At 40.3% G+C, this 25,585-nt stretch overlaps 1 protein-coding gene across 3 annotated transcripts in view; it reads right to left on the reverse strand.

The window, feature by feature from the left end:
- UBE3C (ubiquitin protein ligase E3C) overlaps positions 1–25,585 on the reverse strand; it is a 168,627-nt gene that overhangs the window by 77,543 nt on the left and 65,499 nt on the right. For all 3 annotated transcript variants that reach the window (XM_073334553.2, XM_073334552.2, XM_073334554.2), the window contains exons 11-15: positions 21,203–21,289; positions 18,176–18,333; positions 16,294–16,520; positions 9,181–9,285; positions 7,334–7,421 (exon numbers count right to left, since the gene is read on the reverse strand). In XM_073334553.2, coding sequence (XP_073190654.2) covers positions 7,334–7,421; positions 9,181–9,285; positions 16,294–16,520; positions 18,176–18,333; positions 21,203–21,289 — 665 coding nt within the window. The remainder of the gene's footprint in view (positions 1–7,333; positions 7,422–9,180; positions 9,286–16,293; positions 16,521–18,175; positions 18,334–21,202; positions 21,290–25,585) is intronic.

Raw genomic sequence — 25,585 nt, forward strand, 5'->3', positions numbered from 1 at the left:
GACTTAACAGTGCCTGCGTCAGGGCCAGAGTCAATGGCACTGACTGTTGGGACGCCAGAACCAGGGAGTGGCCTGACCTAGGTCGCACTCTGCATTGGTCTCCATGCCTAGCTGTCCTTGGGGTTGGGGAACATCCCCTCTTGCTCAGCATCAGCAACAGCAAATGGTGCCGAGACTCCTGGAGGGTGGCAGGAGTGCTCCCCACAGATGCCTCAGTGCCAAGTCCAACCTGCACGGCTCCGAGGAAAGTCACGGCAGTGCCTCCATCAACAAGGACTTCAGCCTAGCTTCCCAGTACTTTTTGGTATGGGGTTTGATATCTCTGCAAATTTTGCAGCAATCCCCTAGGTGAGCTTTCCCCAAATACTTCAGGCAACAGGAGTGCGGGTTACTCAGGGGCTTAGCCTTGTTGCAACAAGGCTTGGAGCCTGGCGACCGAGGCATGGCTCAGTACTGGGAGCAGAGGAAACTCCGCTAATCTGAAGAGAATAACTAACAGCTAACAACTAACAAAATAGGAATGACAAACTCTGAAAATTATATATAAACAGCAATACAGTCCACAGAGAACTTGCAAGAGCAAGAGGAAGTTCCAGAGACAGTCACAAGCAGTAAGAAGGAACTGAGGGGAGGTGGGGTCAGCTGGCCCCTTTATACCAGTGCTATGAGCGTGCGGCACCAGGAGGCACCAGAGCCGACCAACGGACACCACTGAAGGAAAAGTTTCCGGCAACTGTGCTTGGGGTGTGCACATACCTACATTGGAATGGCCATGTGCAATGACTCAAAGAAGAAGGAACATTTGGTGACGATCCTATGGTTGAAGTGCTAGACAGGGCCAACAAGCAGGGCCAGTACCAAAGACAGAGGGATTTGTGGTTAGAGGAAAGGCCTGCCGAGAGGCAAGAGAAAAGGCTCAGGCTGGCTGCAGGACAGAGGACTGAGTTTTAGCATGGGATCAAGTGCCTGCTTCATAGATCCTGGAACAGGAATGGCAGCTAAGATAGGACAGAGCTCAGCAGAAAAAGCTGTCTGAGTGACTCATTTCACTAACGACTGCAAGAGCAGCAGCTCCTGCTGCATCACACACACCACAATCTAAGTCCTGGTGTGGTACCCGTGCTATGGTCTAGAAGCAGCTGGGAAGCCTCAATGGCGGGGTGGTCCAGGCAATCAGGCCCCATGAGTAGCTGGGCCGGGCAACCTTGCCCATGCAGCCCTCCATATTGACCCCCTTCCATTGTGGATGCCTCCAACTCCCTCCCACAGTTCCGCATGCACAGCAAAGGGGGAAAGAAGGAAAAGGAGAACAGGTGGCCAGAGGACATGACACAGTAGGGGGTTTGTGTCTTGTACTTGGTTTCACTGTTCACACTTCAGAGTGGTAGCCGTATTAGTCTGTATCAGCAAAAAGAACGAGGAGTACTTGTGGCACCTTAGAGACTAACCAATTTATTTGAGCATAAGCTTTCATAGGCTAAAACCCACTTCATCGGATGCATGCAGTGGAAAATACAGAAGGAAGATATATATACATACACATACACATACACACACACACACACACAGAGAACATGAAAAAATGGGTGTTGCCATACCAACTATAACTAGGGTAATCAGTTAAGGTGAGCTATTATCAGCAGGAGAAAATAAACCTTTTGTAGTGATAATCAGGATGGCCCACTTCCAACAGTTGACAAGAAGGTGTGAGTAACAGCAAGGGGAAAAAATAAGCATAGGGAAATAGTTTTACTTTGTGTAATGACCCATCCACTCCCAGTCTTTATTCAAGCCTAATTTAATGGTGTCCAGTTTGCAAATTAATTCCAATTCAGCAGTTTCTGCCATCATGTGCCAGCAATGCCCCTCTGCCATGTACACTGGCCAAACTGGACAGACTCTACGTAAAAGAATAAATGAACACAAATCAGATGTCAAGAATTATAACATTCAAAAACCAGTCAGAGAACACTTCAATCTCCCTGGTCACTCGATTACAGACCTAAAAGTCGCAATACTACAACAACAAAACTTCAAAAACAGACTCCATTGAGAAACTGCTGAATTGGAATTAATTTGCAAACTGGACACCATTAAATTAGGCTTGAATAAAGACTGGGAGTGGATGGGTCATTACACAAAATAAAACTATTTCCCCATTCTTATTTTTCCCCCTGCTGTTACTCACACCTTCTTGTCAACTGTTGGATATGGGCCATCCTGATTATCACCACAAAAGGTATTTTTTCTCCTGCTGATAATAGCTCACCTTAACTGATTACTCTCATTATAGTTGGTATGGCAACACCCATTTTTTCATGTTCTCTGTGTGTGTGTATATACATATATCTATCTATCTATATCTTCCTACTGTATTTTCCACTGCATGCATCCAATGAAGTGGGTTTTAGCCCAAGAAAGCTTATACTCAAATAAATTTGTTAGTCTCTAAGGTGCCACAAGTACTCCTCATTCTTTTTACTGTTCACACTTGTTCATGTACTTTGTTTTTATGTTTTTTTCCTGTCAGATTCTGTTGTTACTGATGTTTTGGTGTGGTATTGAAAGCTGGCCTCCCCGGAAATGGGTGAAGGTTGTACTTTTCTAATACATGTTTATAAATAAAGTTTATTTCATCAAGATGGTTTACTGCTATCACTGCTTCACATCATGTAATCAAAATAATAAAGGTAAACAGATTATCATGAACAATTAGGAATGAGCATGACAATACTATCCTCAATACAGTTATCTATAGCAATTCACATTTCAATCACTCTCTTACATCATTCCATACCGTGAAGAATTCCCCTCCCCCCCATTTCATAAGTGATCATGTCATTCATTAGTACTCTCCCCACAATCAATGAGTCCCCATACTGCTGCCACAAACAAGCAAGTTCATAAAGGTACTAGTCCTTCTCTTCCATTGGGCCACGCAAGTCCATAATATGGGAGCACAAAGCACCCATGACTTCTGTTGCCTGAGTGCATCCAACTCCATTGAGGGTAGCAATTTGGTGGCCCCTCACGGTCAGAGATTCCATTCGGGGGGAAATGGTGCACTTCTGGCTTCACAAAGATTGTGAAGAGCATAGTAATGCGGACAGTACTGACGACACTGGAATCCAAATGGGTCTGTCAACATTTCCAATGGGATTTCAATCTGTCAAAAGCATTTTCAGCAACAATTTTGCACATGCTGAGAGTATAATTAAACCACCTTTTGCCAAGGGCCTCTGAAATCAGCGTAGTTTCAGAAGTCAAAGCAAAAGCAAATATGCAGCTCCCCAGAATAATGGTGGGGACAGTAACTCCGTTTATGACAATGTCATTTGGTGGGAATAGTGTCCCAGCCTGTCCATAAATGTAGACTCCTGATCAGCAAAAAACGTTGGCATCATGAACTTTCCCAGTGCAACCCACACAGGCGTTCATAAATCACACTCTGTGGTCCACAAGGGCCTTTATATGAATGTAGTAGTATCCTTTGCAGTTTATGTACTCATGTGCTCCTTGAGGAGGGTAATCTATGGGCACATGAGTCCCATCAATGGTCCCAGCTATAGTCCATAGAGCTAGCTTTGCATTTTATTTAGCAGTAATACAAGAAACCTACAGGCCTATCCTATTAGCTTAAGCAATTTGCATAAGGCTTTGAGGCTTATGAGCCGTAGCATAATTTAGTGGCTCAACAGTGGCCATTAATTCTGGGGATCTGGGAACATTGTGATTAAGGGGGAGTTTGTACAAAACAATATATGGTAACCGCAGGAACACTGAACTCATACTAGGCTTGGATGTTTTACTATAGAAACACTAGCAGATGCTAAACAATGAACTTGCCATGGCAACAAACTGACATGTATGATAAGTTGAAATCATTAATAAAAGAAGCTATAGAACGAAGACACTGCAACATTAGTAGGGTGAGGAAGTTGGATATGGACAAAGGAGGCTGGGCATTTATATGAATATTCATGGCAACCGTCAGGCCCTATAACAGGCCAGACCATCACGTAAGGGGTAGAATCTGGACCATCAAACTCATTTGGCAGGACAGGGTAGATGACAACTTGTCTTTTACCACCAGATCCCCAAGAAAGGGTGTGAGTATATGCGAGGAATGGTACAAGAGATTACCTTTAACATTATATTACTGCTATATTATTTTTATGTGGTTTAGAGCATTTGTCTCTCTATTTATTGTACTAATAAAATTGCTTAAAGCTTTGCTTTGCGCTTGGTGAGAGTGTCATCTCTGTACACTTCAGGGTTCCCAACCAGATATTGAACTTGATAACCTGAATTCTGTTGTGCCTGATTCTGGGACTAGAACTCATCAACCCCAGCTCTTTAAATTAGTATTAACTGGAAAATATTAATAGAATCAGTAACCACTTAAAGAATTAGGCAATACAGCACAGTTTGGAAACCCCATTCTCTGAAAGCCAGAAATTACTTCAGGAATATTTTATGCCCCCGACTTTGGGTCAAACCATGTGACTGATTGCCTCAGAAACCTCCGCCACCACTTTACCCAGAGTTGATTTTCCAACACCAAACCGGTTGGCAATGGACCTGTAGCAGTGTGGGGTAGCCAGCTTTCAGACGGCTACAGCAACCTGCTTCTGGCCTAGGAAGGGTGGCCTCATCCATGTGTCTTTATGCTGGAGAGTTGGGGTTAGCTGCTCATAAAACTCCAGAAACATAGCTGTCTTCAAGTGAAAGTTCTGACCCACTGCTGGTCATCCAAAGTCTGAATGACCATGTGATCCCACCAGTCTGTGCTTGTGGCTCTGGTCCAGAAGCACCTGTCTACATATGCAAAAAGAAAAGGAGTACTTGTTGCACCTTAGAGACTAACCAATTTATTTGAGCATAAATAAATGCATCCGATGAAGTGAGCTGTAGCTCATGAAAGCTTATGCTCAAATAAATTGGTTAGTCTCTAAGGTGCCACAAGTACTCCTTTTCTTTTTGCAAATACAGACTAACTCGGCTGTTACTCTGAAACCTGTCTACATATGGGGCATCAGCAGCTATACCAAGCGTTAATGAGCAGAATCAGCCAATTCAAGTCTGCCATTCCTGGGTACTTCTTCACCTCCATCATAAACTATGTCAGGTGCCTTTGGTGGGTCATAAAATGCTGCCGAAATGTCCGCCTGTTTCTTACAGAAGCTCTGCCCATTTCCTGACACAGGAGTGAAAATGCAAGCAACAGAAGTTCTTCTAAAGGTTCCTCCTCCATGTTGCTGCCTCCGGTAGCTGGGAATGCACTAATCAAAATGACTGCTCAGCAGGCTGTGTTGGCGAGCTGTTCAAACTTCCTGTAATGTCAGGATGGACCATCAAGTTTTCCCACAGTGCACCACAAAGGGCTAGAGAGTGACCACATTTTGGTGGGGGCTAAGGAGTCTGGGATATGGTTGGTTTGACTAGGGTCTGTGTACTGCAGTGTGGATGCCAGAGCCCCAGGTTCAAGCCTGGGTTAGAAAATTCCTAATCTAGGGTTAACAATCAGTGTAGATGCTCAAGCCCTGTGTGTTCTCTAACCCAGGGTCAGCTGACTTGAGTCCCATTAACCCCACTTGGGCTTATATTACAGTGTAGACATACCCACAGAAGGCCAGGAGCAATCTGGGCCGATTGCCAAATATATCCTGATGCTGAAGTCTTCCTCTCCTTCGACTGCATGAATTCAGGAGGGGAATATCTCAAGGTCTCAATAAGGAGGTATATGAAGTTAGAAACTTTGAACAGGGTGCATGAGTCGAGGCTGTCTTGAAACCTCCTCCCTTGGTCTCTCACCTGGAAGTTCTGCCCTGTCCAGTGAGCCACAGCTCAATATCACCAAAATGAAGCATTAGTGACCCAAATGCCTGGAGCAGAATACACTTGGCAGAACCCTAGGCTTCAGTGGTGATGTTGTCTATACATGAAGCAGCCTCCTGGGCTTACTGAAGGCATGGGAAAAACTAAGTTTTTGCCAACTCAGGCAGTGCTAGCAATGAGTCCTGGCACTTGATATTCTTGGCCAACTTGAGCTTCTGCTTTGAAGGTTTATCCACTCTGAAGCACTTCAAACGTCCTTTTGTTGGATTTACAAGAGTTTCCCTGGGGGTGGGAGGCCCTCAAGGAGTTGGAGGTGCCCCCTACCTTTCTCAGGACCCAGGTTAACACCTGGAGGCATATCTGGCACTTCCTGTACAACATGGATGACTCTTGAGGCAGACAACTAAACAGAAATGACAGTCTGTATTCCACAGTGTTACGCTGAGGTCATACCTCCCTCCCACAGAATTTCCCAAACCCAGAACTGCAGAGATATGATTCTTATTCCCTCTGAGGACATTATGTGTTGTGCACCCTTTCTCCCACTTTCCCTAGCTACATGAACTTGGGAAAGAAAGAAATCCCAAGGGTCTGATAAATTCAAGCTGGCAGGAGCAGACACAAGCAGCAGCCTCAGCAGGTTCTGCAGGAGGAACTAATGGACACTCATGGTATCATTAGAGTGCTTTCCACAGTTTTTACTGTGTATATTCTCTCTTCTGTGCTGATAGGCTGAAGTGACGAGACTGCGATGCAGGGAGGAAGAAGCTAACAGCCATTCTCCACTTCTCCTGCTCTGTCCTCCTCTCGTGCCCAATCTTCCCAACTTCCCTCAAGTTTAAGGACCCTATCTTCCATTCCTTTCTCAAATATTCACTTAAGCAAAATTATATCCTAAAAGAAGTGGAGTGAAGATACACAGGTTTGAAAAGCAGCTGATTGTGCAGTGAAGTTTCTCCCTCACATTTACATATTATGGCAAATAAAGCTCATTTGTTATATTTATATATTAATGGGTAGCTTTTTAAAACATGAATTTTCCATCATAGAAAATAAGAGTACAATGAGATGCTTTTATATATTATACAATAGTCCAATTTTATATGTATTATATTTATATTATGTACACACACACACACCCCAAGCCTAATCATTTCTTCACCGTATCATTGATATAAGTAGGAATGGCAGCAGAAGGCTTAAGGGAAGCTGCTTCTTCCAATCAGGAAGAAATGTTACAATTATAGGTATTTTTAAAAAATATGAAACTACTCTAACTCTACATCACAGTCAGTCGCATTTTAAATAAATGAGGGTACTGAGAACAAATTACAACTTAGAGACTACATTGCTATTAGGAACCATTATGGTTAGCATGAACTATTCAACTGAATTTTGAAAACCTACATTTCCTTGGTATAACCACCACCTATGAGAGACAAATTGAGATTGCTCTCGTTCCTAAGGCAAAAGTGTTGTAGACACAGTATCTTACCATCCAAAGTAGACTGCAGTGGTCCTATTCTTCCCATCCTTCTGACTCTCCAAACGTGTCTGGCTGATGGCACATAAAGCTGTGTAACCTAGTAAATTAATAAACCTTGTAGTTAAACATTTCCTATTAAAGATGCAAATAAATACATACTTAAATAGTACGCTGATGAGTCCAAGCAGTTGTGTTGGAAAATCTAAATTGTTATTAAAATGATATTCAGCTAAAACTAGAGTGAATGCAATGTTAAGATAGAAAAATCAAGAACTCAAAAATCAGAACGTGATGGGAGAAAGGTAAGCCTTAACTCTGCCTCATCGTGGTTATGACTTAAAGTATGGTTGTAAAACACTGGTGAAATACAATATACAGTATAATTCACACTACCAATTACTGTATATCACATACAGTAAATTACAGTACTTAACACACATTCTTCAGTTATAGTTTGTTTTTTTAAGTGTCAAATGAAAACTCATTCCTTTCAGCATTTCTGTGAAATATCCAGGCACAAGATCTTAAATAAATAAAATAAAATAAAATAAAATAAAATAAAATAAATAAAAAGCAAGCAAGCATGCATGCATGAAGACCTGGACCATTCCAGAAATTTAGATTATCTCAAACTTTGGGAAGTTTCAAATGTGTAGATCACATAAAATAAACAGAATTTTTTATTGTGCACGCGCAACACTACTAGCTGCTAAGAGTTATACAGTGAAAACTGCTGGACCAGTTTACTTCAAATTTGGCTTGTTTCTTAGATCCAAGCCTTCAACTGTTCCAGTTATGCTTGAGCAAATTTTTGACTGGTATATTAGTATTCCATCTCTAACACACATACACACACTCTTCAGAAACAACAGGCATGATTTTGCTTTAACTTTAAAGGAAATAAAGTCTCTCTCTTTTCACACAACAAACAGTCAACCTGTGGAACTCCTTGCCAGAGGATGTTGTAGAGGGCAAGACTATAACAGGATTCAAAAAAGAACAAGATAAGTTCCTGGAGTATAGGTCCATCAATGGCTATTAGCCAGGATGGGCAGGGATGGTGTACCTAGCCTCTGTTTACCAGAAGCTGGGAATGGGCAACAGGGGATGGATCACTTGATGATTGCCTGTTCTGTTCATTCCCTCTGGGGCACGTGGCACCGTCCACTGCCGGAAGAGAGGATACTGGGCTAAATGGACCTTTGGTCTGACCCAGTATGGCCATTCTTATGTTCTCTTCTAGGTTGAGAACATAAGAACATTTTTATTTCAAAAGCAAAACTTGACTGCTTCCACTACAATTCAGAGAAATCCTCTTTCAGTGAAGTAATTCTTACCATAATGTATATTCCTTATAGTGAGAAAAGGCTCACTATGACCCAAATTGTAATTTGCCCATTCTAATATATCGAGACAATTTGGGACTTGCATTCTCCTTTCACTATAAATAGAACATTACTACATCCAGGGTCACTGTAAGTAGGGTCCACTTTACAAATTGGTAATACGACTACATGTAACATCTTCTGATTAGCTGCAAGACTAACGAGAGATGTTTCAGAGAACAGCAACATATGTCTAGATTTTAAACTAAGTTAATTCCTGTGCAATATTGATGCCACACTTGAAAAGTAATTCTCATACCTCATAACAAATATCTGACTATGTATTAAAACATCATATAATTTAGTCTTGCACTAGCTGTTACTAGTGTACATACTGCAGGTCATTTCTTTCTTCCAAGAAAATCTGATTCCTTGTATTTGGAAGTTTAAATATATTTGATAAAATACAGACAAGATGGGGAAACTCAAGGTAAACATCTAAAATGTTGTGTGAAGAAACATTATTGTTACCTTATCTGCTTTAATGTTTTCTTGCTCTGACAGCCAGTGATTTGGTGGACAGAAATTTCTCCTTGTGTCTCTAGATTTCAACATTTTCACTAAATTAGTGATGACCTAGATGACAGAAACAGTTCTATTCAATATGAACTAGTCACTAAATGAAACCATGCAAAGGAAAGGCAATTCTTCAAAGCAAATTTCTAAAGAAGTCCTGTAATAGTGTGTCAGGTTAAATTATTTTTCCCCCTAAATAACACTACATTGTTCTTATTGCTAAATACTTTAGAAGACGAGATTAGCAATTGAGATCTGGCCATAAGTCACCACCAGAATTAGTTTACTGAAAAGTGGTTCCCCTTCTGCAGATCACAGAATATCTCTAACATATAAAAAAATTATATGCTAACTCAGGAAGGCTAAAAGTAATCACATCAGCACAAAATAATTTCCTTCTGTAAGATCATTTATTAAAAATAAGAGCTAATTTTAAGTATTTATACTGTGCTTATCAAGGTATCTGAGCACTTAGAATATATACAAAATGTATAAGATTTTTAAACATTTTTACATGAAGCATCATATCACCGGTCCCATATTCTAAGACTGAGTATACATTTCAGGCTGACAGCTTCAATTTTAGATTAGAAAAATTGTTTTTTTTAACAACATTCCCCATTTCTTCTTCTCCCACCCTGCCCCGCACCAAACACATTTTTCACAGACACCAGATACTAATCTAATATAAAAAAAAATCAATTATATTTAGTCTTGAAATTGTATAACTCCAATCTTCTCACCAAAGTATTTTATATATTCATACATATTTATTTAAAATTGCTTAATTTTTGTCAAAAGAGGTAAGGCCATTTCAATATCAGATGGTCCAAGAGGATAAGAGTAGAGGTAAACACAAAAATCGATATTTCAATATATTTATATAACAAAACAAGGAAGCTGGGGAAAACACTTATCCTGGGCACTAGGCACCTCTGACAATTTAAAAAATATAAAGGACACATCAGCAGCTCCCCCAAACCAGAAAATAACCAGTCAGAAATATCAAGTCAAACAGTACCTTTACAATACCCTACTGCACCCACAAATATCACCCCGATCACATCCCTCCTACTCCCAAATCTGGGTACAAATATTTGAAATGACTTAGTAACCCGACCCAAATATATGTAATAAACAAATGGAAGGACGCGTTATACTTTTACAGAAGAACTAGCCTAAAGCAAGTTACCAAAGCTACCACAAGTAGGAATACACTTTGCCACTTAAAATTATAGCACTTGAAAAACAAGTAGAAGAAATGCAGAGACAGTGCTTTCAAGGTATTTCTTGCTGAACCACAGTCTTCATGGGCAGGTGTCAAAAGCAACAAAGAACTTAATGGACCTTCCAAAGAGCTTTGTCTCTAGATACTAAACAAAGGACCTTTTAATATCCAGTTTGCAAAGGAAGGTCCTGCAGGTTGGAATAAGTCTGAAAGAAAATGCTATTAGGAGAATTGTTTGATTACACAGGAATTCTTTCATCATCTTGCCCTTGTAAAATTCGATGCAGGCTAGATGAGTCATTAAAGTTCTGAGATTCCATTAGCCGCCCCCCCCCAGTTACAAAATCTAGAAAGAAATCTTCCATGTGAAGTAAAAGGATGTGTTAATAAAAAAATTTAAAAGAAGCTTAAAGAAGACTGCATTAAATTAGCTGGGACTGGAGTTACCCCAACAAAATGTATTGGATTCTTTAAAATGAAAAGCACAATAAACAAAAAAGATTCCTTTGAATTTGTTTATATTTTTTTAAAAAATACATAAAAATGGGAGTTTCCTTCTAATAATGTACCAGACACAAGTATCAGTGTAAATTAAAGGTCAGGAAATGTAGTTTTTGACTCTACTGTTTTAGAATAGCCAACTCAGAATTTAGTACAATATAATCAACTACTTAAGTGTTTGAAAAACTCCTGTTTTTGATTCCACAGAAAGGCTTGGAATTCTAAATGCATCAAATCATATTTTGACAGATATTTCTATTTCAATGTTCATATAATAAGAAGAGAGGCATTCTCCTGAAAGGAAAGAGGTCAGATGGTTCCATGTGTCAGATCTTGCCACTTCTAAGGCCCCAGTTATGCTCACGCTTAACTTTACTGTGAGTAATCCCATTCATTCAAATTGAAACTACTTACATGCTTATCGTTAAGCACACCTGCATTTGCAGGATTAGGACTTAAATATCAGTATTAAATATTGCATACGTGTGCTTTCCATTAACATTGATGGAGGTGGAACATGGAACACATACAAAACAAGTAAGAGAAATCCAGAACATTAGAATTATACGACTAGAAGGGACCTTAAGAAGTCTTCTAGTCCCATTCCCTCCACTGAAGGTGGGACTAAGTATTATCTAGACCAGTGGCTCTCAACCTTTCCAGACTATGTACCCTTTCAGGACTCTGATTTGTCTTGCGTACCCCCAAGTTTCACCTTACTTAAAAACTATTTGCTTTACAAAATCATACCTAAAAATACAAGTGTCACAACACACTATTACTGAAATATTGCTTCTTTTCTCCTTTTTTGCCATATAATTATAAAATAAATCAATTGGAATATATATTGTACTTTCATTTCGGTTTATAGTATATAGAGCAGTATAAACAAGTCATTGTCTGTAAGAAATTTTAGTTTGTTCTGACTTCGCTAGTGCTTTTTATGTAGCCTGTTGTAAAACTAGGCAAATATCTAGATGAGTTGATGTACCCCCTGGAAGACCTCTTCATACAACCAGGGGTGCGCGTAGGCCTGGTTGAGAACCACTGATCTAGACCATCCCTGACAGGTGTTTGTCTAACCTGCTCTTAAAAATCTTCAATGATGGAGATTCCACAACCCCCCTAGGCAATTTATTCCAGTGCTTAACTATCCTGACAGTTAGAAAGTTTTTCCTAATACTTAACCTAAATTGCTCTTGCTTGAAAACTTATGTCTGCCCTCAGTCTTCTCTTCTCCAGACTAAACAAACCTAATTTTTTCAAGCTTCCTTCATAGGTCATGTTTTCTAGACCTTTAATCGTCATCATTCCTCTCTGGACTCTCTTCAATTCATCCACATCTTTCCCTAAATTTGGTGCCCAGACTGGACACAATACTCCAGTTGAGGGCTAATCATCGTGGAGTAGAGCAGAAGAATTATTTCTCATGTGTTGCTTACAAGACTCCTCCTAATACATCCCAGAATGATGTTTCTTTTTTTGGCAACAGTGTTACACCGTTGACTCATATTTAGCTTGTGATCCACTATGACCCACAGATCCCTTTTCACAGTACTCCTTCCCACTCAGTTCCCATTTCTATGTGTGCAACTGATTGTTCTTTTTGCATTTGTCCTTATTGAATTTCATCCTATTTACTTCAGACCATTTCTCCAGTTTGTCCAGATCATTTTGAATTTTTATCCTATACTCCAAAGCACTTGCAACCCCTCCCATTTTGGTATTACCTGCAAACTTTATTAGTGTACTCTCTGGGACATTATCTAAATCACTGATGAAGATATTGAACAGAACTGGACCCAGAACTGATCCCTGAGGGACCCCCCCTTGATATGCCCTTCCAGTTTGACTGTGAACCACTGATGATTACTCTCTGGGAACAGTTTTCCAATCAGTTATGCACCCTCAGGATAGTAGCTCCATCTAGGCTGTATTTCGTAGTTTGTTTATGAGAAGGTCCTGCAAGACAGTATCAAAAGCCTTACTGCAGTTAAGATATACCACATCTACCGCCTCCCCCCATCCACAAGGCTTGTTACCTTGTCAAAGAAAGCTATTAGGTTGGTTTGACAGGATTTGTTCTTGACAAATCGATGCTGATTGTTACTTATCACCTTACTATCTTCCAGGTGTTTGCAAACTGATGGAGCAAATAATTAAGCAATTATCTTTCTGCATACAGAAGTTAAGCTGACTGGTCGAATTCCTGGGGTTCTCCTTATTCCCCTTTTTATAGATTGGTACTATATTTGCCCTTTTCCAATGCTCTGGAATCTCTCCTGTCTTCCACTACTTTCTGAAGATAATAACTAATGGCTCAGATATCTCCTCAGTCACTTCCTTGAGTATTTTAAGATTTGGTTACACTCATGTAGCGCAAGAGTCTATTATTTGATAAGCTATTCCAATTTCTAACTTCAGCATTTTACTACTTTTTTTTTTTTTTTTTTTTGAGAAACATACTGCTCACTTTTCTTTACTGTAAATCAGTGCAAACCAAGTGTCAAGGCTGGACGGTCTCCTTTGGAAAAGACCTAGTGCCAGACACTGAAATCCTGCCAAAACAAGGTGAATTTCAGCCTTGACTGTAAAATTTTATCAATAGATTAGTCATGTGTTTGAAAAGTAAACAAGTGCTGTTTTGTTATTAACCACATTTCTAATCAGAACTAGAGACTAAGATATCTTTAAGATTTACATTTATAATTCACTTAATAGACAAAACACAAACTGCTGAGAACAGTATGGGTAAACAGAAAAGTAAATAAGTTCAGATAATTTTTCTGGAGTCTAGTAGCTGTCTAGAAAAGAGTAATTTTTTGAGTACTGTATACACAACTATTATCTTGTATGAGAAGACAAGAATTCAATAGTTGCTTGAAAGAAAACAAAATGTTAACACAATTTTATCATAACTGCAAGTGAAGGAGAATGATTAAATAAGATAAACTAAAAGGCACAAATAGAGGAAGACATGATATAAACCACATACATAAAAACGTCCAAAATGCTGTCATTCCTAGTAAAATAGAAATACTGGCGTCTCAATTTGTGACCTTTAAATTGAAAGTTTATTTGGTAATTTAAAGACAAGTAATTAAATTAAATTGTGCAAACATATATTAGAGCAATCTGCACAAATTATAAATTCAGTGATGCATTAGGACTGTATTCAATGCAATCAAAACATTATCAGTTACTCTCACTGCTACTAATGCTCATAATGCTCATGCTCATAAGTGAAATGTGTTGTAAAATCAGGCAGAATGGGCTGGATAGAGGCTATCATAGACTTGTAGAATGAATAAGCATTCCTTAATTAGCCCATCAGGTTAAGTGCAAGCATTAATGGGCCTTTCCTAAAGTCTAGCATGACATCTTTCTCCAAACATGGCCAAGAAGAAAGTTCCATTAGCAATATTAATACAAGCTTAGTTGATCATTTTCATTCAATTAACTTCTTTCAATTAAATAGATAGCTTGACAAAAGCAGTGATAAAAGACCTGAAGGGACAGCTGATGACTCGAACTGAACATTAGTGTGCGAGAGGTCACCAGTATTAAACGGACTGTAAATCTAGCATTCAATTTGGAAAATGCATTTCTTCTGCTCCCACTCCTTTAATGAGCAATTTTAGCTGACTAGATGTGTTTGCTGCAGAAATTTCATGGCAAGTCAAGTACTCTTCCTCTCCCCCCTCCCCCCCACCCATGGTTATATTCTTAGGTTTTTTCCTGCCAACATTCTCAGCTTTCCGTAATTCACACCTTCGGTTTCCCTGGGTAAAACGGGGTAGGAAGGTATTGGTAGTTATTTAAGAACAACATACATTTAGGGTATGTCTACAGTGCAGTGAAGCACATGCGGCACAGCTGCAGATAGCCCAGGTCATCTGACTTGGTCTTGTGGGAATTGGGGCTGTGCAGCTAAAAACTGTAGTGTAGACATTCAGGCTCTGGATGGAGCCTGGGCTCTGAGACTCTCCCCGTTGGGAGGGTCCAATCCAAGCCTGAACACCTACACTGCAATTTTTAGCCACGTAGCATGAACCCCACAAACCCAAGTCAATTGACCTGGGCTCTGAGACTCAGTGCTACAGGTTGTTTATTGCAGTATAGACGTACTCTAAGTCTACTTCACTGGACTGATTCACTACTGCATTACAGCAGTTGTCCACCACTGGTCTTGATGTAGTTGTGAAATTGGTGTAAAAGCAGTGAATATCAATCTCACAAGTCTGCAGGTCAGCACGGCATTTAGTCATAGAATCATAGGACTGGAAGGGACCTTGAGAGGTCTTCTAGTCTAGTCCCCTGCATTCATGGCAGGACTAATTATTATCTAGACCACTCCCTGACAGGAGTGTGTCTAACATGCTCTTAAAAATCTCCAGTGATGGAAATTCCATGACCTCCCTAGGCAATTTATTCCAGTGCTTAACCACCCTGACAGTCACGAAGTTTTTCCTAATGTCTAACCTAAACTGCCCTTGCTGCAATTTAAGACCATCGTTTCTTGTCCTATCCACAGTGGCTATGGAGAACAATTTTTCTTCCTCCTCCTTGTAACAACCTTTTATGTACTTGAAAATTGTTATGTCCCCTCTCAGTTCTCTCTTCTGCAGTCTAAACAAACACAATTCTTTCCATCTTCCCTCATGCAGTCATTTCCTATTGTGTACGTGTGCAAACTCTAGTCGAGGCCTAATCAGCACAGAGTAGAGCTGAAGAATTACTTCTTGTATCTTGCTTACAACACTCCTGTTAATACGTCTCAAAATGATGTGTGCTTTTTTGCAACAATGTTACATTGTTGACTTATATTTAGCTTGTGATCCACTATGACCCCTAGATCCCTTTCCACAGTACTCCTTCCTAAGCAGTCATTTCCCATTTTGTATCTGTGCAAACTGATTGTTCCTTCCTAACCCTTAACATTAAGCATGTGAGCAGATCCACTGCTGTTAATGGAACTTCTCACAAGCTTAAATTAGCCATGTCTTGCTGAATTGGGCCTCAATTAATACTCATATTCTATACTAACTCCCACATAAGTCAATTAAAATATGAAACGAACTCAAGTCATGTCAAAGAAAAAAAGCTAAAATTATTTAATTTACACTCACCAAAATGACATTGTTATTCTGTGTACTCTTAAATGTAGAATTCACATTAAAGCAAATGTTATTTCCAAATTCCACATTTCCTGAAGATAACCTCTGAGATTGAAGTATAATTGTGAAACAAACTGCAGCCAAATACTGTTATGGTATATGTCAGTAGAAACAGGTCTGAAAGTCTTGTTTAATCTGTAACTGAAAAATAACATCCTGTACCTTAAACAGTTGAATCCATCGTTTTTGTTCTGTTTGTATACATTGCTGCATTTCTGTATTTGTTGTAACTCCAACACTTCTAAATGCTGCAATATATTCCTCACGAACTTCTGGCTTTGTTTCTGGGTAAGCCAACTTGATGATTCCTAAACATGCATCTCGAAGGCAGCGTGATAATATTACCAACTCTTCTAGTGTAAAAGGCATCATTGATGATTGTCTTTGACCTACAATTACATAAAACTACAAGGTTACATTTTTAAAATAGCATTTCTAATCAATTTTTTCTATATTTATATAATTATTCTTTTACTCTGTTGTGCAAAAACAATAGTCACACAATAGAGAAAGGAGACGCACAAAGGAAACAAAAGCTACAAAACATAAGAAGTTGGCAAAAATCAATGAATCTATCAGACATTTTATTATTACAATAGTACTGACTTAAAATTACAATGAAATGGATATTAACATGCTCACTTAATTTTTGTACTACATACTTAATGTTCAGTTAACAGCCTGCAGACCCAATCTTCATGGTCCTTACTTTACTCCTGGAGGTATTCTGCGCCAAAAAATTAAAAATTCTGCAACAAAAAATTAAAAAATCTGCGCACAATATTTTCAAATGCCGCAAAATTCTGCATATTTTATTTTTCAAAATAACACAATATAATCACACCAGTTTCAGTGATTTTTGGTCATTTTATTTCAAAGTACCTGTCAGCAAGTATGTCTGTAACGATACAGACAACAACAAAAATTCAGGAAATGTTTTTTGACAAATAGATTCCTTACTAGGCATATTAATAGAGAACTCTGAGTAATAATTCACTTAAACTACAATACAGAACCGTATTCCCGCACCCCTCAAAAGCAGTGCAAAGGCTTGGGGGAGTCGGGATAACGGAGGAGCTGAGGGAGAGAGAAGTACATTGCTGGGAAGGAGCCTGGGTGTGAACTTGGGACAGCTGTTGGGTATGGGTGGGCAAAGTATGGAACAGGTTTTTTTCAGGGGATGGAGGGATTGTTAGGGAGCTTTCCCCCATGCAGACGCTGGCTGACCCCTAGCCTCTCCCATTCAGGTGAGGCACATCTGCCCCTGACCCCATGTGTTCCTGCACCCCCATGTGTCCTTGAACCTCCTGTCCACATGTGTCCCTCCACCCCCACTCCCCCATCCCAATGTGGCCTTGTACCCCTGTCCCTATGTGGCACTGTACCCTCTCCCCTTCCCCATATGTGTCTGTGCCCCCACCCAGCCACTCCCCTGTCTTTGTGTGTCTATACCCACCTCCCCTGTGCCTTTGTGCCCCCACTCAGACCTCTGCACCCCCTCCCCCATCACCATGTGGCCCTGAACCTCCCTCTTCCCATGGCCCTGTGCCTCCACTCCCATTCAGCCCCTGCCCCTGCCCCAGTCTGTCCTCCCACATTAGCCCTTATGAGCTCCCGTCTGACCGCCCCCAGCAGCCCCACGCTGTCTGTCTCCCCATAGCCCGTCACCTGACGGGCGCTGTGAAGAAGGCAGGCTCTTTCTCTTCCCTAGCTGGTTGGGAGCTGCTGCTGTGTTCTATCACCACAGAGCCCTCTGGTGGGCAAAAGGCTTAACTGCAGCAGTTATTTTCTGATGGAAGCTGCTGTTGTTCTTGCACAACCGTGCCCTCTGGTGGGCAAACGGTGGAACTGCAGCAACATTTTAGCAGAAGCTTTTTTCTGAGCAAAAAATTAAAAATATGCATGGCTCATCAATTATGCACGTGTGTAGTAGCACAGAATTCCCCCAGGAGTAACTCATGCAAAACTCCTACTGAAATCAACAGGAATTTCAAGAGAGTAAGGTCTGTCAGATTAGATCCTAAAGAATGCTTGAAGCTCTTACCTTCTATAGGGTCACCAAAGAATTCATTATCATGTATAGAAATAAGTGAATGACTAAACAAAGAACTAAAAAGGTAGAAGAGTGGAATGATCCGACTGGAATCTTCTAAAGACATTGGTGATCCCCTTGATATTACTTGAAGCAGTGGGACCATAGACCTTAAAATATAAAAATCAAAATACAAAATCAATTAAACGTTTCCTTTTAAAAAATGCTTTAAGCGTCATCAACGTAGTCAAAATATTATTTGAAGTACTATAAAGTTTGCAGTGTTCTAGCCATGTTGGTCCCAGGATATTCAAAAGACAAGGATGGTGAAGTAATATCTTTTATTGGACCAACTTCTGCTGGTGACAGAGACAAGCTTTTCAGCTTACAGAGAGCTTTTCTTCAGGTATGGGAAAGGTACTCATTGTCACAGCGAAAGGCAGGTCTACACTTAAAACGTTGCAGCGGCACAGCCACGGTACCACTTCAGTGAAGACGCTACTACGCCGACGGGAGAGCTGCTCCCGTTGGCATCTTTAATTCACCTCAGCAAGAGGCGACAGCTATGTCAATGGGAGAATTACTCCTGTCAACATTGCGCTATCTACAGCGGGGGTTAGGTTGGTCTAACTGCATCATTCAGGGGTGTGGATTTTTCACACCCCGAGAGACATAGTTATACCAATGTGAGTTTGTAGTGTAGACCTGGCCTCTATTCATGGTGGAGAAGATTGTTTAGTATAAGGAGTTAACATGTCAGAGACTATTCAAGGTGAAGTGGGCAGTTAACACCTCTGTAGTTCTAAAACTAAAGAGGGATAGTGGTTAATAGTCTGTTGTAATGAGCCATAAATCCAGTGTCTTGACTGAGTCCATGATTTTTATTGTCTGACAAAGTTATGAATTTAAGCTTCCAGGCTCACCTTTTGAAGGTGTTGTGAATGCTTCTTTTGAGGATGAGGACTGAGAGGTCAGATATGGAGTGATCATTTTGTGAAGAGTTTGCCCACGAGTAATATGGTGTTTTGGGGGGGGGGTTTTATCTTTTTTCTGTGAGTTCATTCGAGAGCACAGTGATTCACCCACATAATTGGTACTGGGGCATTTAGTGCACTAGATGAGGCACACAAGCTAATAAAGCTTAGTCTTAGTTTAACATCTTATATGCCCTCTGTTGGAAACTATATCCTGCCTGAGCAAGATGGAATGATTATTTATAGGCTGTCACCGTTTTGTATCTGAGTGCTTAACAAATACAATTACCACACCCCTGTGTTATCTCTATTTTAGAATTGTGTCTTATTTCTGGTTTAGAAATGAAGAACAGAGGGAAAAAGAGATTAAGTGACTTGCACGCTACCACACAAAAAGACTGTTACAGCTGGAAACAGAATTCAGATCTTTAACACCCCAGTCTTGGGCCTTAGCCACAATACCATCCTTCATCCATGAGATAAACCTGATAGCCTAAAAGGTCTTTTCCACCTCTAACTACTATGACCCTATATGAAGAGTCCTCTTATGTTTTATGGTAATTAAATGCATCTTGAGAATAGGCATAAAAGATACACCAGCATGCAGCATGACTCTGGAGAAAGGACTGGTAGCACAGAATAATGAAATATTTTGAATATAAGTACTACACTGCAATTGGAAACTGATACGAACTGAAATAAAGCAATTACATGCTTAGAAAATATGACTATAAGGCGCACCAGGAATTGTTAAAGAGGAATTGTTAGTTAAAAATCTAACTAAATACTAATAATCTTTATCACACTAACTATTTATAATACAAGAGAACACAGTTCACTGAGAGAATTTGCAAATGCAAGAAGAACAGAACCAGAGGTCACTATGGGCAGTAAGAAAGAACTGAGGGAATTTGGGGTCAGTTGGCTCTTTATACCGACAGCAGCGGCGCATGGCAGCAGAGGGTGCTTGAGCCATCCTGATGGGTACCACTGAGGGGAAAAATTTCCAGCACCTGTGCACGCAAAAAGCAGAATGCACATGTACAATCACTAGAAGAAGAAAGTATGGATATTGATAAACATTTGTGCAATGATGCTATAAATCTCTGCACTCTGGAAAATAGCTGTCAACCAGATTATGGGATTATAAATACTGTACCAGTATTGAAAAACAAGCCACACAGCCCTTATCAGAGAATTATGTAACTAGGGCACGAATTACACATTTATGCATTAATAACTGCATAGATTTGCTGCATTCTGACTGGTTTAGACTCCTCTTCAGTTATCATACATAATAATGTAAACCCTGAAGTGTAGTTATATTTTTCCAATTTATTTAAAATTGTTTCTTTTAGTATACTTGCATTGCCATTATGAAAAATATTCTATTGCACAAAATTAGAACATAAACTTAGAACACCGTTATGGGTGTTTAAACAACTTTTTAAATATAACCAGTGTTAATAACAACCTGCACACACAAACTGCTCCTAAAACCTGGTGGCATCAAGGAACATTGTGGGGGAAGAGCAGGAAGGCAAATGGCTGCTAATGAGCCATCTGCCATTTTACCTATAATCACAGGAGCACATCTACAAAGGGAGTTAGGGTGTGGATCCAGGGATATACTGTTCTCCACTGCTCACTATCTCTATCCTGTGTATCTGGCCTCTAGACTAGTCTGACATTCCTCAGGTTGAGAAGAACCCACATATGGGGCAGAGCTCTTCTTAGATTCCTGCTTCAATTTGTCTAGAAAGTACTTTTAATGTTTGATCACGGGAACTGGCATAACAACAACAAAACTTCAAATGTCATCATCAATATTTTTAAAATAATAAAGCCATTTTTATTTTTATTCTAAATAAAGACTAAGTCAATTGAAGTCAATTGAAGTTTTGACTGAGTAAGAACTAAGTGAAAACTTTAGGGTTTTGTTTGGTTTTTGGTTTGTTTTTCCTTCCATCATATTTGTCCACCATACCATTAATTCTCTTTTCCTTTTCATAAGACATGCTATATTATGAAAAGAGCTCAATTATAGAAATGATATAATACATACCCTGTAATCATTTGTGTAGTCATTGAAGAGATTAGATACCAAAGATGCCTCAGGAATCTGGCATTAAATGCTAAACTGTAAAGAAGCCTAAAAGAGAAAAAGCAAATATATTACTGAAGCAAATGAAGGTTGTTGCACAAGAAAACCACAATATTTCTATCATGCCTTTCAAATCAAGCATTCCCCAAAGTGATGTACAAAGAAATATAAATTAAGGTAATTGTAATATATATATATATATATAAACATTACAAAGATTTTTAACTGTTAAAGAAAGGGAGTAATAATGCCATAAGGTAAAATCCAGCAATTCTGCAATGAGAAGTGCACAGGTAGACCCTGCATTAAAACCTGCATCACATTGCAGTACTGAGGCCCAAATTTGTACAAAGGAATGAGGCACACATTAAACAAACATTACACACTTCAAACCTCTGAGTTACTTTATGAATAACATTATAATGGTGAGGTGGGAAACTGACAGGTCACTCTGTGTGGCTTAATTAATCTTAATTAGCAAAGCAAAATTGATATAGATGGTTTTAAAGTACAAAATTTTTATCTGAAAATAGATTAAAACGTCTTATGAATAGCTAATCTCCACAAAAATAATAATTAGTTTAAAAAATCTAGTACACTTATTTGTGTGTGTGTTCAGGTGCAAGTTATGGAATTAAATACATTCCTTTTTTAGAATCTAGCATAACAATTAAATCCAAGGGACAACGTTTGTTCTCAGATATACAAGTATTCTCCTTTTAATTTAAGAAGAGTTGCATCCGCCAGTGCATATACATTTAAAGGCAGAAAATGGCCCTCAAGTATTTTACAGATGTAATTAAAACTTGGCGTGCCCTTTCACAGATTAAAAGTATCATCCTTTGAAGAATCTCCAGTTACAGGTAAGTAATCACCATTTCTTCTTCAATTGATGATCCCTATGTGAATTCTACATGTGGGAGATTAGTTAGCAGCAGTCAATCAGGAGGGGGTGCGAGGATCCAGATGGTATGGAAGTCTGTAATACTGCCACTCCCACAGGCCTGTAGTTTTCTTGCATCTGTAAAAGTCATCTGCACCAATGCACAATGTTTTGTAAAGGTGGGGATGGAAATCCTGGTAGTCACTCTACATATATCTAGCAATGGTTCATCTTGCAGAGATGCCGCAGAGGTTGCTTACACTCTGGTGGAATGGGCTTTCACCTCTGTCGGGGGAGAGTGTGAGAGGAGGAAAAATACGTGCTAGATGGTAGAGAAGAATAATGCAGCCTGACATTCACTTAGAGAGTCTCTGTGCAGACAGTGGTTGACCCGTTGATTGCTCTGCCAGGACAACAAATAGTCTAAGTCAGTGGTTTACAACCAGTAATCTGCAGATCCTAGGGGTACACAGACCATGTCAAATATTTCCAAAGGGGTCTGTACCTCCATTCAAAAAATTTGTAAGGGTCCGCAAATGAAAAAAGATTTAAAACCACTTGTCTAGGTATCTTTCTAATTGCTTTCATTCTCTGTAGAGACATGTATAGGGAGTAATTTGTTGGAGAAAAATCAACATAATTTTTGTAAAGAGAAATTATGCCTCATCAATATGCTAGAATTCTTTGAGGGGGTCAACAAGCATGTGGACAAGGGAGAATCCAGTGGATATAGTGGACTTAGATTATCAGGTTGAGCCTTTGGTGAGGATTGACAAGGTTCCTCACCAAAGGCTCTTAAGCAAAGTAAGCTGTCGGGGATAAGAGGAAAGGTCCTCTCATGGACTGGTAACTCGTTAAAAGATAGGAAACAAAGGGTAGGAATAAATGGTCACTTTTCAGAATGGAGAGAGATAAATAGCGGTGTCCCCCAGGGGTCTGTACTGGGATTAATTCATAAATGATCTGGAAACAGATGTAAACACTGAGTTGGCAAAATTTGCAGATGATACAAAACTACTCAAGATTGTTATGTCCCAGGCAGACTGTGAAGAGTTACAAAAGGATCTCTCAAAACTGGGTGACTGGGCAACAAAATGGCAGATGAAATTTAATGTTGATAATGCAAAGTAATGCACTTTGGAAAACATAATCCTAACTATAAATATAAAATGATGGGGTCTAAATTAGCTGTTACCACTCAAGAAAGAGATCTTGGTGTCATTGTAGATCTTGGTGTCATTGCTAGTTTTCTGAGAACGTCCACTCAATGTGCAGCAGCACTCAAAAAAGCAAACAATGTTGGGAATTATTAAGAAAGGGATAGATAAGACGACAGAAAATATCATATTGTCGCTATATAAATCCATGGTACACCCACATCTTGAATACTGCATGCAGATGTGGTCGCCCCATCTCAAAAAGGATATATTGGAATTGGAAAAGGTTCAGAAAAGGGCAACAAAAATTATTAGGGGTATGGAACGGCTGCCATATAAGCAGCAATTAATAAGACTGGGACTTTTCAGCTTGAAAAATAGACGGCTACGGAGGGATATGATGGAGATCTATAAAATCATGACTGGTGTGGAGAAACTAAATAAGGAAGTGTTATTTACTCCTCCTAACACAAGAATTAGGGGTCACCAAATGAAATTAATAGGCAGATGGTTTAAAACAAACAAAAGGAAGTATTTCTTCACACAACACACAGTCCACCTGCGGAAATCTTTGCCAGAGGATGTTGTGAAAGCCAAGACTAGAACAGGGTTCAAAAAAGAACTAGGTAAATTCATGGACGATAGGTCCATCAATGGCTATTAGTTAGGATGTGCAGGAATGGTGTCCCTAGCCTCTGTTTGCCAGAAGCTGGGAATGAGCCACAGGGAATGGATCACTTGATGATTACCTGTCATTCCCTCTGTGCATTGGCCACTGTCGGAAGACAGGATACTGGGCAAGATGGCCCTTTGGTTTGACCCAGTATGGCCGTTCTTATGTTAAGTCTTCTCTCTTCATCAGAAGAATACAGTTTCGGAAAAGATACCAGTAAGTGGATGGTTTGATTCGAAATTACTTTAGGGATGAATACTGGTTCGAGGCAAAGAGAGACCTTTTTATGAAAAATGGTATTTGACTGATCTGTCGTAAGTGCTCCCAGCTTGCTCGCCCTTTTGGCTGATGTGATGCGGACTCAGATGGCAACTTTCATTGAAAAATGGGACACAGAACAGGTGGCTGTTTGAAAGGAGGTGTTGAGAACTGAAAGGATGAGAGAGAGTGAGGTCCCATTTTAATGTTGGTCTCAACACTGGTGGGGAAGTTCTAATGAATCCCTTCAGGAATCTACTTATTGTTGCATAGGTACTGACAGTATGAGCCTCAACTGGAGAACGAAAGGCACTGATGGCTGTGAGGTGGACCTGTAAAGAACTGGCAGAGGTGCCCAAGTTCTTAAGGGTGAGTAGGTAATCTAGAATAAACAGGAATCCCAGTAGACTCTGGAGAAAACTGGTGCTGTTGTGCCCCAGAAGAGAAACATTTCTATTTGGCTGAATAGCAGCTCCTGATAGAATCTTTCCTGCTTTGTCTGAGGATGGAGTGGACCACTACCTAACATGAGCACTCCACATTCAATACCCATCCAAATATTAAGCCTTGAGTTGTAGAGGTCCTGGGCTGTGGTACCTGGTTACATCATTGTATTGAATTGGTAGATCTGGAAATGATCTATAAACCGGCATTCCTAAACTTCAGAGAAAGTCCAATTTATAGTCTGGTTCCGCGGGGCTAACAGGCTCCGTACCTGGCAACATGTCCTGCTGCTCCTAGGCGGAGGAAAAGCCACAAGGGGTTCAGAGTGCAGGAGGGGGTGTGTGATGCAGGCTCTGGGAGAGATTTTGAGTGCAGGAGGGGGGATTGGGGCAGAGGGTTGGGGCACAAGAAGGGTTTTGGGGTGCTGGATCTGTGGGGCGCTCACCTTGGGCGGCTCCCCGCAAACGCAACCTGTCCCTTCTGTTCCTAGGTGGAGGCGAGGCTATGCAGTTCTGCGCACTGCCCCCACACGCAGGTACCGCCCCCGCAGCTCCCACTGGCCACAGTTCCCAGCTAATGGGAGGTGCGGAGCGAGTGCTCGGGGTGGGGCAGGGCAGGGGCAGAGCTGCCTAGCCACGCCTCTGCCTAGGAACAGAATTGACAGATCTACTGCTTGCCAGGAGCCACCCAAGGTGAGCGCCCCCTGAATCTGGCACCCTGAAACCCCTCCCGTGCTCCAACCCCCAGCCTTGCACCCAAACTCTCTTCCTCTTAGTAAAACAGAATTTTTCACTTACCAGCACTGCCCCATTGCCCCAACATTCCAGACTAAAAAGCTTTTACTGTACTTGGCAGGGTCGAGTCCAAGTTAAAATGGAGTCCAGGTTCTAACCCACCCACCACAATCCATAGCCAGCTAGCCTGATTTA

The sequence above is a fragment of the Lepidochelys kempii genome, chromosome 2, assembly GCF_965140285.1.
Source record: "Lepidochelys kempii isolate rLepKem1 chromosome 2, rLepKem1.hap1, whole genome shotgun sequence".
Taxonomy (NCBI): Eukaryota; Metazoa; Chordata; order Testudines; family Cheloniidae; genus Lepidochelys; species Lepidochelys kempii.